Here is a 13,109-nt window from a genome sequence, read left to right on the forward strand (position 1 = left end):
TGCTAGCCTCTAATATAGGCATACTGCATTTGACATTTGCCTTTTCGAGAAGTCAATTTGTTGCCAGCAGTAATTTCTGCCAAGCAATTTGCAGACTGACTTCTAATACTTTTTCTTGAATGATAATGTATTGTTGAAATATTCACCAACATAAGCTTATATATCTGAACATGTGTTTGTGTAACTTTAAGTCATTTGTGTTTAGGAGCCCCCAGTGGTGCAGTGGGTTAAACCCTTGTGCCGGCAGCACTGCTGACTGAAAGGTCAGCGGTTTGAATCTGGGGAGCGGGGTGAGCTCCTGTCTGTCACCTCCAGCTTCTCTTGCAGGAACATGAAAGAAGTCTCCAACAGGATGGTAAAACATCCGGGTGTCCCCTGGGCAACGTCTCTGCAGACAGCCAATTCTCTCACATCAGAAGTGACTTGCAGTTTCTCAAGTCGCTCCTGACACGAAAGAAAATTGACTTACCTAAATAGGAAAGTCAAATTTCATGGGGTTTTCTTGTTCAGAGGGAATTTGCCTTTGTCTTCCTCTTAGACTGAAAAAGTGTGACATCCCATGATCATCCAGTGAGTTTCCATGATTGAGGAGGAATTTGAACCCTGGTCTCTAAAATCACCGGCCCGTGCTCAAACCACTACACACTAGCCCTTGTAGAATTATTCTTGATACAGTGTTTGTTTGGGGATTACCCTGCTTTTAATACATGATCTAGAACTTATGATTGCAGGTATTATTTTGTCGATATTGATTTTCTTTTTCTGTGGGGAGGAGCTATGTCATTCCACTGACTACTCAAAATTATATTCATTGAAAAGTTGTGTTACTTACCCACTTCTGACCAAATCATATTTTGGTGATTCCAAATCAGGGTTCGGTGATGCTGTACAAGTATCCACAAACACTAACAGATTGGCATCAGAGGAATGTAGGTTTACTTGGATGTAGAGAGTTTGATTCAAGTCTACCTGGTATGGAGACTCAAGTACTGGTGTGGTGAAAAACTCAGATGTATAGAAGGACATGTTGAGGTCATATCTGCCCTGGGCACTTTCATTAATGCCACCTACATGCTTTGTATTATACATGACTTCTACTGTGGAATTATTTTCCATGATACACTTCACAGTAATTTCAAGATAGTTTTGGCGAGTGATCACTTCACCAGTGGGGGAGGCAGTGATAGCGTTGTTATAGGAGATGCCATGGTCTTCATTCTATGCAAGGCAGGAATAAAATATGAAATTAACAATGTATTTTAGCTCACATTTTAAAACATTATCATATATTTAATCATTGAACAAAAAGCAGCATCACAGCTACCATGTGCTAGCATTATATAGACATGTTTTGTTTCAAATTTTTAAAGAATAGCTGTATCTTTTCAGCTCAGCTTTTTCACCGTTTAATAAATAGCCAGCATTATGAAATGGTTTGGGCACTGGACTATGACTAGTGACCAGGATTTAAATCTCCACTTGACCATGGAAACTCATTTGGTGACTTTGGCCAAGTCACAGTGTCTCAGCCTCAGAGGAAAACAATGCAAAACCTTTTCAAAACAAATCTTGCCAAGACATCCCTGTTCACCTTAAAATTACCAAAGGTCAGAAATTACTTGAAGGCAAAAACCACACCAATGACAACAATTTTAAATATAGAAAAGATATTTAAAGGTAAACAATTGAATAGTACAAACATAACTCACACAACAACTTGTTCATTTAATGAAACTGTTAAATGAACTGTTGTTCACTTAACAGTAAACCAGTTACGCAATGCTAACTGGTCAAAGATCTGCAGTCTTATTGTCTTATATCAGAATCCATGAGGCTGTGGCTTTTAATCTCAATTCCCACTAATATCACTAGATCTTAAGTGTTGTTAGGCCTACATTTCAAGATTTATTATTATCTTTTCTAAAGCAAGGAATTGAGTAGTTTTCAGCTCTGTCTTCTGAAACATTCACATTTCCAAAGTACCTTCATAGTGTTTCCCATGATATGTTTATTATTAACTACACTTGTATGTTTTCTAGAGTCACATTATGAAGCTGTACAGAAGATGAAAAACCTTCTGGTCATTCAATCTTGGATATCATTGAGACATTTAATTGAGTAGAGAAGTCTTGAATGGACCAGATTAAGGATTCAAACAATGAGATTAGCTTCACATAATAAACTTCAAGGACACTGATAAATTAAAAAATGGGATTTGGAGCAAACTATGAACTTGGACTTTTAAGTGTTTGGGGGGAAAGTTCACAGTAAATTGATTCAAATCATTTAAGTTCTTTTTTCCTTTTACCATTTTTCTTGTTCCACAGCTGTTGAGTGAAAAAGAAAATGTCACTGGGTTTAATGTAATAGGCCTGCAAGCCGCGTCATTCAGAGTCAAATCATCTCCATTGTAGCCAAGTGAATCCAAATAAGATTTGCTGAGAATCACTGTCATCATGTCAGAAGAACAGTTGAGGGATACTGGCAATGAAAAAAAAGGGGGGCAGGGAATCGAGAAATAACTATGTATATCTATAGTACCATCTTTTCTTCATTAATGTCCCCTTTATCCCAGTGCTGCCTTAATTTTCAGCAGTATTAAAGGACATTATTAGGATGTCAATTCAACCACATATATTTTTATTGACAAAAGATAAATAGATATTATATTATCGAAGGCTTTCATGGCCATGTTCACTGGGTTGTTGTAGGTTTTTCAGGCTGTATGGCATATGCTTCTACAACATGGCCAGACAGCTCGTAAAACCTACAACAACCCAGTAAATAGATATTTTTCATTATCATCTGTTACATAAGAAAGGTGAAAAAGTAGGTCTCTTTTTCTGTCACTTTCATGCTCACAGACACACACTAAAGCTATGTGTACAAACACATGGCTATCTCAAAGCTGAATACTTACATACTTCAGGAGTATGAGTTGCACAAATGTAGTACAGACCCCTACTGTATTGGAAAAACTGCAACTAAACTTCTACCTCTTTGCCTAGAGACAAAAAAAATGTCAAAAGTCATCTGAAAGAAATGAGACTTACTGTTGGGTTCTGCTGTTGCAATACTTGTATAATGAGCAGAAAAGCCCCTGTATGAATTGGCATAGTCTGTTGCTAGTACGACAGTCATGACATTGGAAGAAGACTGAAATGTTGGAGTTATACGACCACACACTTGTTTGATTAAACCCAAGTCCGTAGTTGCACCATCGTAAATGGCAAGAAAATCAAACCTGCATTCAGGATCTATTTCTAAACTACAATCAGAAAAGAAAGTAGAATTGCATTGAATCATTAAAAAACAACCTTGCTTGTGACAATACCCCTTGCCTCTCCTCCAATTATGAGGTGTGTGTAAACATACTTATTGTAGATAGAATAATATATGTAGAAGTTCTTCCCCCAAGAGTTGGAAAAGCTACTTTTTGAACTATATCTTCTAGAATCTTGTTCTTGTAAGCCACTACAAGCCCCAGGGGAGTGGCAGCATATAAGTTCAAATAATAAATAAATAAATCCCTCAGTTAGCAAGGCCAGGGGCTCTGCTGATGGAGAGCCTGGAAGCTGTACTCCAAAAAGCAGCAAATACAATTCTACCATCATTATCCTTTTCCCCTGGGGTCTATGCTGTTCCAAACCTATGTTTAGTATTCATACTATTCCTGCGGTACGGGGCAATAAATGATACGGCCTGTCATTCTTCCACCCAGGTTTATTTTTATTTTTTGTAATCGGGCAGAGCGATTAACACTGCAGTTCATAAACTGGGTTCCCAATAAGTTAATTAGGTTTTCAGAACAGCCCTGTTTAAATCCAACTTTTTTTCTTTTCTTTTTTCCCCAAGTTATAAAATAATGTTACATACAAGAAACCAAAAATATGAACACAAAATAGGATAATTTCTTATGAATACCACAAACCAAATCCTTTTCTAATCAAGCCAAGAAAGTGAGTCCTTCTAGCCTCCTCTAACATTTTGAAATGTACTTGGATAGGAGACTGCCAGTGAAGACCAGGTTCCATAATATAATAATAATAATAATAATAATAATAATAATAGCTTTATTTTTTGTATCCTGCCTCCATCTCCCTGAAGGGACTTGGGGCGGCTTACATGGGGACAAGCCTGATCAACATAGTTAAAATATGGCACATTAAAAATCATAAAACAGCCTCATAAAGAATTTAAAACAAACAGATACACAACACAATATAAAAAGGCTATATTTCCAGAGGAAAGAATTGGAAAACCACCTGTGAGTATTCCTTGCCTAAGAAAATCCTATGAAATTCACAGGTGACTTGATGGCACACAAACAATTAATTTTAAGCCTCCCAGAAGAGGTATTTGCCTTTCCTTTGAAGGACAATTAGCATTCCCATCAAAGGCCAACCTAATTCTCTTGGCCAAATATTCTTTGTAGAATATTCTGTATGTTTTTATTCATGGCTTTTAAAATCTTCCTTCACCAATACCAGCTTAATCACCTCATCAGTGGCTTTTGCTTCTAGTCCTTAAAGAAACCAGATTATAGAATAAATCAAGTAAATAAGTAAATTAGATGGGACAGCTCCAACTTCTGTCCTGCTTGTTTTCACAACCCCTTTAAAGAATTTTGGAATCCAGTGCCAAAAATTATTATTTATATTGAATCACATTTAGTAAAACATTAACATCTACTCACAAAATTTCACTGAAAGTTAAATTTATCCTGGTATTTGGTTCTGTTTCTATATGCCAGACACAGTATGCAAATTCAGGATGTGGCTTGGGGTAGTTGGGGCTGGTGAATGATCCATCTGGGCCAGTAAGGTAGCCTCCACAGTCTTTAATGGTAGCTTTAAAAAGAAGACATTTTCCAAAATATACATTAATTAGCAAAGGTTTTTAAGAATAGCTGAGTTCCTTTCTTACTCATTCCTACTTCCATTGGTGGTGTAGGAGCTTAAGACTTTCTAAACACCATGCTATTTGCAGTGGCATTTTGAAACTCAAGAGCATAGGCTCCAATCACTGAGGTCGAGAAATGGATGGGGATGACACAACCAATGATAATGGCAGCAAAGTAAAAGAACAACCCCAAAACGTCAACAGAAGAAGCAGCACTCTCAAGCAATGTTGGTAAGTACATTCAGGGCAAGGCTTCCATGCTTATCTTCTGCTAAATCTGGCCTTTGCCATTCAAAATGGTTTAAGAACACCATACAACTTTGGTCACATGGGAACTGTTTTCCAAAGCATTTCATTGATGCATAGGAATCAATAGGAACCACGAAGGAGGAGTATTGGCATTGAAAATAACAATGCCATTCAGTCTTCCCAATACAGGAATGTAACTTCTATCATTTTAGACAAAATGGGAAATCATTGGGGGGGGGGGGGGGGGAGTCCACCAATATCTAGAGTCTAGCACATTTCCCTTTCCCTAATGTAGATACTTAAATTTTAGTAAGACAAAATGGGTGGTGACAAGCCAAAACAATTCAGAACTATCCTCTGAATTTCCTGATTCATTCTAACCCAAAGCTATGCAGATATGTCTAGTGGATAATACTGTTATTTGTGGGTTTGGCTTTTGTTAATTATTCACAGATTTGATTCTAACGTTCTCTCTAGGACTCTTAAAGTACTTCAGTGTAATTCTATCATTAACCACAGAGTTGTGCTGGACATCAGAGGAATTCCTAGTGAGATGTTCTTTCAGGTTAAACAAAGTAGTGATTTTTTATTAATGGTTTTTCACTTTCACAGGATCCTGCGCCCCTAATCCTATCAAACATGGAAGGCGGTCTATAAACAGCACTAGGAAAGTACTGTATTTTTAATATATACCCTCTGATTAGGTTTCCTATCCTGGATGCTCATGATTGGGTAGCCATGAGAATCAGTAGACCTAGAAGAAGCACAGTTTAGATAAAATATATCTCAAATTTAGCTCTCCTAGCTGGAATTCTTATGTTGCTGCTGAGGCAGAGCTTTGAGAATCCTTCACAAAATTGAATGCTTTTGTATATGCATTGAGGAAACTGACATAAGACAATGATTTAAGACATACACATTACAGAGGGGTGGTTGTATGTTTGTCTGTTACGGCATCTATGATATTCTTGACTTGTAGCGCACTAATATTAATAACTAATGTGGCATCTTAAGCATGGACTTTACTAGTCCTAACCAAGAATGATGGGCAAGTGTCTCACTAAATTATGCCTGATTGGGTCAATCTCTGTGATTGATCTGGGAGGCTTTTGTATTTGAAGCTCATAAAAAAGGGCCCCACAAAAGTTTGGTGTCAGTGTAACAGCTTTAAAGATTTTTTTCCCCCCAATTCACAGTACTGATGGTAGTTATTTTTCAATCAGTCTTTTAAAATCCCAAGCAAATTATAATCTGGTAGACATGGGTAGGTTCGCTTAGATGTGGCAGAATTTGGAAAAAAAACTTGGAAGGTTTTGACTTCCGAAGGGACTTCCGCCACATTTCCATGAGTCGGAAGTCCCCTATAGTTTTGACTCGCCTTGGGCCATTGATTTCAGTGGCTCGGAAGTCTAGTCGGAACTATGATGAAGAGTTTTTAATGAAAGTAAGCCTGCTAGGAGGAGAAGTCTAAGCTGCTCGCCTCCCAGCCAATCAGGGTTTACATTTTGGGGAGGGGTTACCAGTGTCTGGCAGCCATTGCTGTTTATAAACCCAAGCACATGTCTGGAAGGCTCATTCCAGCCCAAGAAAGGGATGAGGGAGGTTGGCTTCAGTTTTGTTGCTGCTGCTATTCTGTTGGGTGGGTGCATGGGTGGAAAGGGATTGGAGGAGCCAAAGGAGGTTTGGAGAAGGAAGGAAGGCAGACGGGAAAAGGAAGGGAAGTTCTTGAGAGAGGAAGGGAGAGACAGAGAAGAGAAAAAGAAAAAGAAGAAGGAAAGTTTGTTTGGGAGAGTGGGAGAGTGAGAAATTAATAAAGTGATTTTTGGAAACTTCTTTTTTGGTCACTTAACTATTTTTTATTGGGGTGTCTCCTTTCTTTCTGGAGTATGTTTTGGGGACTTGACGCTACATTTCCCAATGTTGCTGGACTTCAGCTGCCCAAGGGCTTCAGATACCCAAGCCATTTCGTCGTGTGTTTCCTCTCTCTCTCTGCTTTCTGGGTGGTGTTTTGGGGACTTGACGCTACATTTCCAAAGGGAAACAGTTCTTTTTATGCATTTTTGTATGGGCTTTCTGGCATGAAAGATTTATTCAATTTTGTAATAAAGAAGTTAGTCAAAACTTTTAAAAATTACCAAAAAAAAACCAGAAGATGTATTAATACATCTGAAAGTTCGGGGGAATGATTGCCTATTACCTTATGTCATTCCTGAGAAAATTCAAGGAGGTCGCTCTTTTATTTTTTTTCTTAAAAAAAAATATTTCTGCAGTTCTTTAAAAAATTCTTTAAAATCGACAGATCATCTGAACATTTTGAAATTTGTTATGCTAACAGAGGAGGATGTGTTTTACCACTATAGCAAGTCCCATCAGAATTGGTCTACAAATTAGGCCGGGAGATACCTCTGAAGTGTTCCTAGTGCCACTGTTGTTTTTCTCCTATGGTGCACATGCGTCTGCCATTAATGAATCAATTCGGAAGTTTCAGAAGTTTCAACCTTTTTTGGGAAAAAATTGTAAGTGACTTTAGAATTAAACCACTAGCGCCCCCTACCTTTGGACATGGTTTAAAACCATTTTTTAATCGCCCAAGCCTATAATCTGATTAATGTTCATATAAGTTTCATTCGGTTTCAGAGCTATGACTTGTGAATGGTTCTCAAAAAGAAGTCAGTTTGATGATAACTTACATAAATCAGGTGTAATGTAGTAATAAAATGCAAACACATTCCTTGTGAAATCTGTGGAGTCCGTTAATAGGCGAAATGTTAGGGTTCCGGAAGTTGAATGAAATACTGGAACAGATTCGTGGCTATTGCACACTCGCCCCAGGAGAGGTGCAGCTGTTGAAGGACCATCATACACTTCAATAGTTTCATTGTCACATGTGGATGAAGGATCAAGTCTAGGAAGAAAAAGATCCAATTAATTATTGCAGTGATGTGATGGTGATGAATCTGATCTGCAATTACAGTTTCATGTGTCCGCTGCCACCGCAGGCCTATGCTGGCTTTCCCTCGCCATGAGCCTCCGGCAGAAGACAACCCTCAAGCCCAGAGAGAAGAAAGCTCTCTCAAGCTACTACAAAAAAGGAGTGGTCTTATACAGCAAGTATATCCTAAACACTCAATTTTAGATGGAAAAGTTGGAGGTTGCCTTATACCTCCAGTCGTCTACTACGCCGGAAAATACGGTAGTTTATCGGACATTGCTTCTTTTCTCACAGACCACTGAAAGGATACTCACTCAAAATAAGAGAAAATTAATCGGATAGTTTCATTTTTGTTATTGTCATTTGCAGTCATCTCTCTCTCTATTTGCCAGGTACAATTTTCATTTGCACCAGCTGAAAATGGCAGTGCTCCATAACTCTTTACCAATCGGTCACCACATTGACCATATCCTGTTTTTAGAAAGTGAATAATAATTGGTTAATCCAGTAAATGTATATAATCTTGGGCTAAACATTTCAGCTCAGCCAGATTTGATCAAACATCCAATATAATTTGGTATATAATATATCTATGTTTGCATCTTTTTGGATTTGGATTGTGATGGTCAAATATCATATGCTTTCCTTATTCCTGGATCTTAATTCCTAACCATTAAACTCTCCCAGCATTCTCCATAAAATTTCAAATATGACAATTATTAAACACTATTAAAACATCACATATTAAAAATAACATCTACATTTTCATTTTTCATCTATTATTTTTATGTTTCAAGACACAACCCAGGTTAATTCAGCTGCCCTCGGCTCAGTTGTTTTCAGTGATAACATTAATCCTTTTCTCAAACCACTAAAACATTTATTTAATTAGAGCTGTTAAACTGAATTTTCCTTAACTTATATTGTTAGCATTTCAAGAGATATAGTGATTTTAAACCTGTTACATATTAATAATTTGTGGCTTTAAAAATTATGCCTTATTTTCATACCTTGGATTTTTACCAGCTTATTTTCAGCAAAGGCCCAACCAAAGAAAAGTGCCAAGAACACGCACTGCCTGAACGCTATCATTTTGGCAAAAGTGGATTGTGATGTTTTCTAACCCTTTTATATCATTACTCATTGTATAATTGTGCCAATTTGCATGGTCCTATAACTGTTTGCATAATCTTTGACAATTTTTCCAGCACCTTTTGCTTGTCAGAGATAAATATGAGAAAACCCACACATGTTGAATTCTTTGGCATACATTTGTTCATACTTATCATTTAAAATAAATTATTCTCTCTTTTAATAAATAATTAACTTGTAAGAGTAAATGCCTAAACCTAGTTTTTGTCGCTACTGAAATCCATGGGGCTTATATTATTTTAATATAAAGGTATATTCATTTTAATGGGTCTACTCTAGCTGGGATTAAAGATGGATTTAACTCAGTCTATATATGTCCTAAATCCTTGTGACTGGTGTGTAAATGGTACAACAATAATACCTAAATACCCCAAAAGCACCAGATCTCATCGGATCTTGGAAGCTAAGGGCCCTTTCACACAGCCACATAACCCAGAATATCAAGGCAGAAAATCCCACACTATCTGCTTTGAACTGGGGTATCTGAGTCCACACTGCCATATATAAGCAGGTAATGTGGGGTTTTATTTATATGTGTGGAAGGGGCCTAAGAAGGACCAGCCCTGATTTGTACTTAATAACAACAACAAACAACAACAACAAAACTTTATTTATATTCTGGCCTTCTCACCCCGAAGGGGACTCAGCGGGGATCACAGTACTTATAATTCCACTTCGTATAGACAATACACAAACAGACAGAACAGAAGGAGGTGGTTTGTTTCAGGTGTTTTTAGTGCCATGGAAGATTGGGCTCAAGTCCAGGGGGTGCTGTTGCTCCCTCAGGACTACCTCCTTCCTTTTCCTGATCTTCTTTCTTTATGGCATCGTAAAACACCTCCCTCGCTTTTAACTGTACCTAATTTCTCCAATCACAGCTAAAGCTGTTTTCGAATTGCCTAGGAAACAATGAGCTAGGTTGACAGTTGGCAGCTCACGCCAACCCGGGGCTTTGAACTGGCAACCTTTTGGATTGGAGTCTGCCAATTAAATCCAGATGCTGTTGTCTATATTTCAAAGGAAGAATCTGATAAAACTACCTCTCAGTAGTCTCTTTATCAGAAAACCATATTACATTAATGGGGCTGTCATGAGTCGACAGGTGACTTGAAGGCACAGTCCATATAATGTGTGTTTAAAAATAGCATAAGCCAGACCTCAATATTTTCCCACTTTATCCTTAAGAGGGAAGGTGGTAAGAAGGGCTGGGTACACTACACACAAAGACTTTCCTGTTACATGTTGTGATCTCCCCTTTTCATCCTTTTTTAGGAAGTACTACAACATCAAGGTAGCTCACTGGCGTGTGTTGAACAAATGTCACACTAGCACAATTATAGAATTGATAGTTTTTGACAGGAGATCTACAATGGGGAAAATAGCATCATCTTCTTGGGAAATAGAGAAATAAAGATGGAATCAGGGAAACGTGAGGAAAGCCCATGACAGAGATCGAAAACTGATCCCACTATGGAAAGGTAAACAGGAACAATTCCTATAAGCATAAGATCAATGGTGAAAGGCAACAATATAATCCCAGTGATTTAGCAATGCTATAATCCTGGCTTCAAATCCAGCTAAATGTGAATGTTTTACGTCCTATTGATTTCAGTGGAGTAATTCTCACACATCAATTACTCACAGTTTAGTCAGTAGGACACAAATGGTTAAATTGTTAGGTTAGTTCATATGCATGAATTATTTTGTGGTTACCAGCCCAAGACACTGTGTCCTGAACCACTTCTTAGGATGCATTTACATCCTAGAGTTATTGCAGTTTGATGCCACTTTAACTGCCATGCCTCAATGCTATGGAATTCTGGGATTTGTAGTTTGGTGAAGCAACAGCCCTCTTTGGCAGAGAAGGCTGAAGCCTTTGTAAAACTACAGCTCACATGATTCCATAAGACTGAGCCACGCAGTTGAAATGATGTGAAACTGCATGAATTCTACAATATAGATGCACCTTTACAGAATTTTCTTTGCTAATTACAAGACTTACTTTTCAGGGAAGTATGCTATAGGGCTTAGCTTTACACTCTGCAGTTTAGTGATGTCTATAGAGGAAGCATTGGAAGTGAATGTTTTGTCACAATTCAATCTTTTTCTTAGAGGTGTTGGATCCTAAGAAGACCTACCACTGAACAGCACACTTTAAAATTTTAAGCAAATAAGATGGTATCACGACTTTCATATTAATTGTGCATAGCTTCACATTGTTAAAAATATGACTCAGGTCTTCCATACCTTGTAATTTAACCAGGTTATTTTCAGGAAGAGTCCAAATGAAGAAAAGTGATAAGAAAACACATTTTCTGATGGTTTCCATTTTTGGTGAAGATGCATCAGTACATGTTCTGACCCTTTTACATATTTCGGTTTATTAGATAACACTATCAATCTGCATGGCTGTTAGGGGAAAATGTCATTTGAGTTCAAGTGAGAGGGATATATATGGGAAAATCACAGGTGTGTTGCTCCAAGTACTCCAATTTGCAAAAGCACCACACATTTTCCCCATACTCACATTATCACTATAAGCAGAGATAGGTCTCAGACATTTCTCCTGCGTCATGAAGGTTCCAAGCACCACAGGAACTGAGAGACCTATTTACTCACCTCTTTGCCATATCAGCAATTTGTCCTTAAATCTCAGAGCTCATCAGGGAGCCCAGGAATCCCATACTTGGGAACTTTTTTTGTGTTGTGTCAGGAGCAACTTGAGAAACTGCAAGTCGCTTCTGCTGTGAGAGAATTGGCTGTCTGCAAGGATGTTGCCCAGGGGATGCCCAGATGTTTTTGATGTTTTACCATCCTTGTGGGAGGCTTCTCTCATGTCCCCACATGAGAAGCTGGAGCTCATCCGTGCTCTCCGCGGATTTGAACCTGCGACCTGTCAGTCTTCAGTCCTGCCAGCACAGGGGTTTAGCCCACTGCGCAACCGGGGGCTCCTGACTTGGAAACTGTGACCATAGGTGTAATCCTCCCAAGTGCCCATTATATCCTAGCCATGCCCAAATTCTATCCTCAGATTCCCCCAGGGGGTGGACACACCAAGCATCTGATGAACTTCAGATTTAACCAATGACACGAGTGAAATTTCCGCCAGACTGCTTAGCCAATTGGCAACTGAGATTTAAAGACCTTTACATTCCAGCCAATCCACGGCCAGGCATGGGTGAGCCTCCACATCCAATGAAACCTTCACCAATAGCCTCTATTCCTCATGTTTCCGAATTAACTTTTCAATAAAATGTTCCAGTTTGGGCTTGAGGGACATGCTGGGTTTGGAAAACAGAGCTGAATAAACTAATTTCTGTTCTACTTTTGGCTTTTGTTGCGTGAATTTGTTTGGGCTGATCCAGAGCTGCTCCACACTGGGAAAGAACCAGACTTTTTTTTGACAACACATGCTTTCATTTATCCACATCCAACAAAATGTGTTTTCTCTAGATACAATTGCATGATCCTATATGTTCATGATTATCCAGTTATTGTGTATCCATAGTAACATAGCCCCTGTAAATATGAAGTTCATACCATAGTCATCATGACAATCACATATTATGTAGCACATTCTGCTTTTCAAGTGTTGAGCATGGTTTGAAACAATGAGACAATGAGATTTTATTTCCATACTAGTGTGTGGGTATGGGTGTGAATATATAACATGCATATTCCTTTTTTCAAATGTTTATATCCTGCCGAATATCACACAATTTTAAAAACCGAGTATGTCATAAATGTGTTATTTAAAAATGCATAAAAATATTCTCTCTATAAAATATATAAAATATCCACTACCACCACCCCCCAAAAAGATAAAGAGTACATGGAAAGAAAGAAAAATGAAGCAAGAGAAATATCCAGGAAA

At 38.1% G+C, this 13,109-nt stretch overlaps 1 protein-coding gene across 1 annotated transcript in view; it reads right to left on the reverse strand.

The window, feature by feature from the left end:
* LOC132770144 (uncharacterized) overlaps window positions 1-13,109 on the reverse strand; it is a 282,948-nt gene that overhangs the window by 1,683 nt on the left and 268,156 nt on the right. Inside the window, exons 80-86 of the mRNA XM_067466268.1 lie at window positions 9,094-9,168; window positions 8,398-8,554; window positions 7,842-8,056; window positions 4,697-4,850; window positions 3,054-3,268; window positions 2,309-2,481; window positions 833-1,218 (exon numbers count right to left, since the gene is read on the reverse strand). Coding sequence (XP_067322369.1) covers window positions 833-1,218; window positions 2,309-2,481; window positions 3,054-3,268; window positions 4,697-4,850; window positions 7,842-8,056; window positions 8,398-8,554; window positions 9,094-9,168 — 1,375 coding nt within the window. The remainder of the gene's footprint in view (window positions 1-832; window positions 1,219-2,308; window positions 2,482-3,053; window positions 3,269-4,696; window positions 4,851-7,841; window positions 8,057-8,397; window positions 8,555-9,093; window positions 9,169-13,109) is intronic.

Source organism: Anolis sagrei, chromosome 3, assembly GCF_037176765.1.
Source record: "Anolis sagrei isolate rAnoSag1 chromosome 3, rAnoSag1.mat, whole genome shotgun sequence".
Taxonomy (NCBI): Eukaryota; Metazoa; Chordata; class Lepidosauria; order Squamata; family Dactyloidae; genus Anolis; species Anolis sagrei.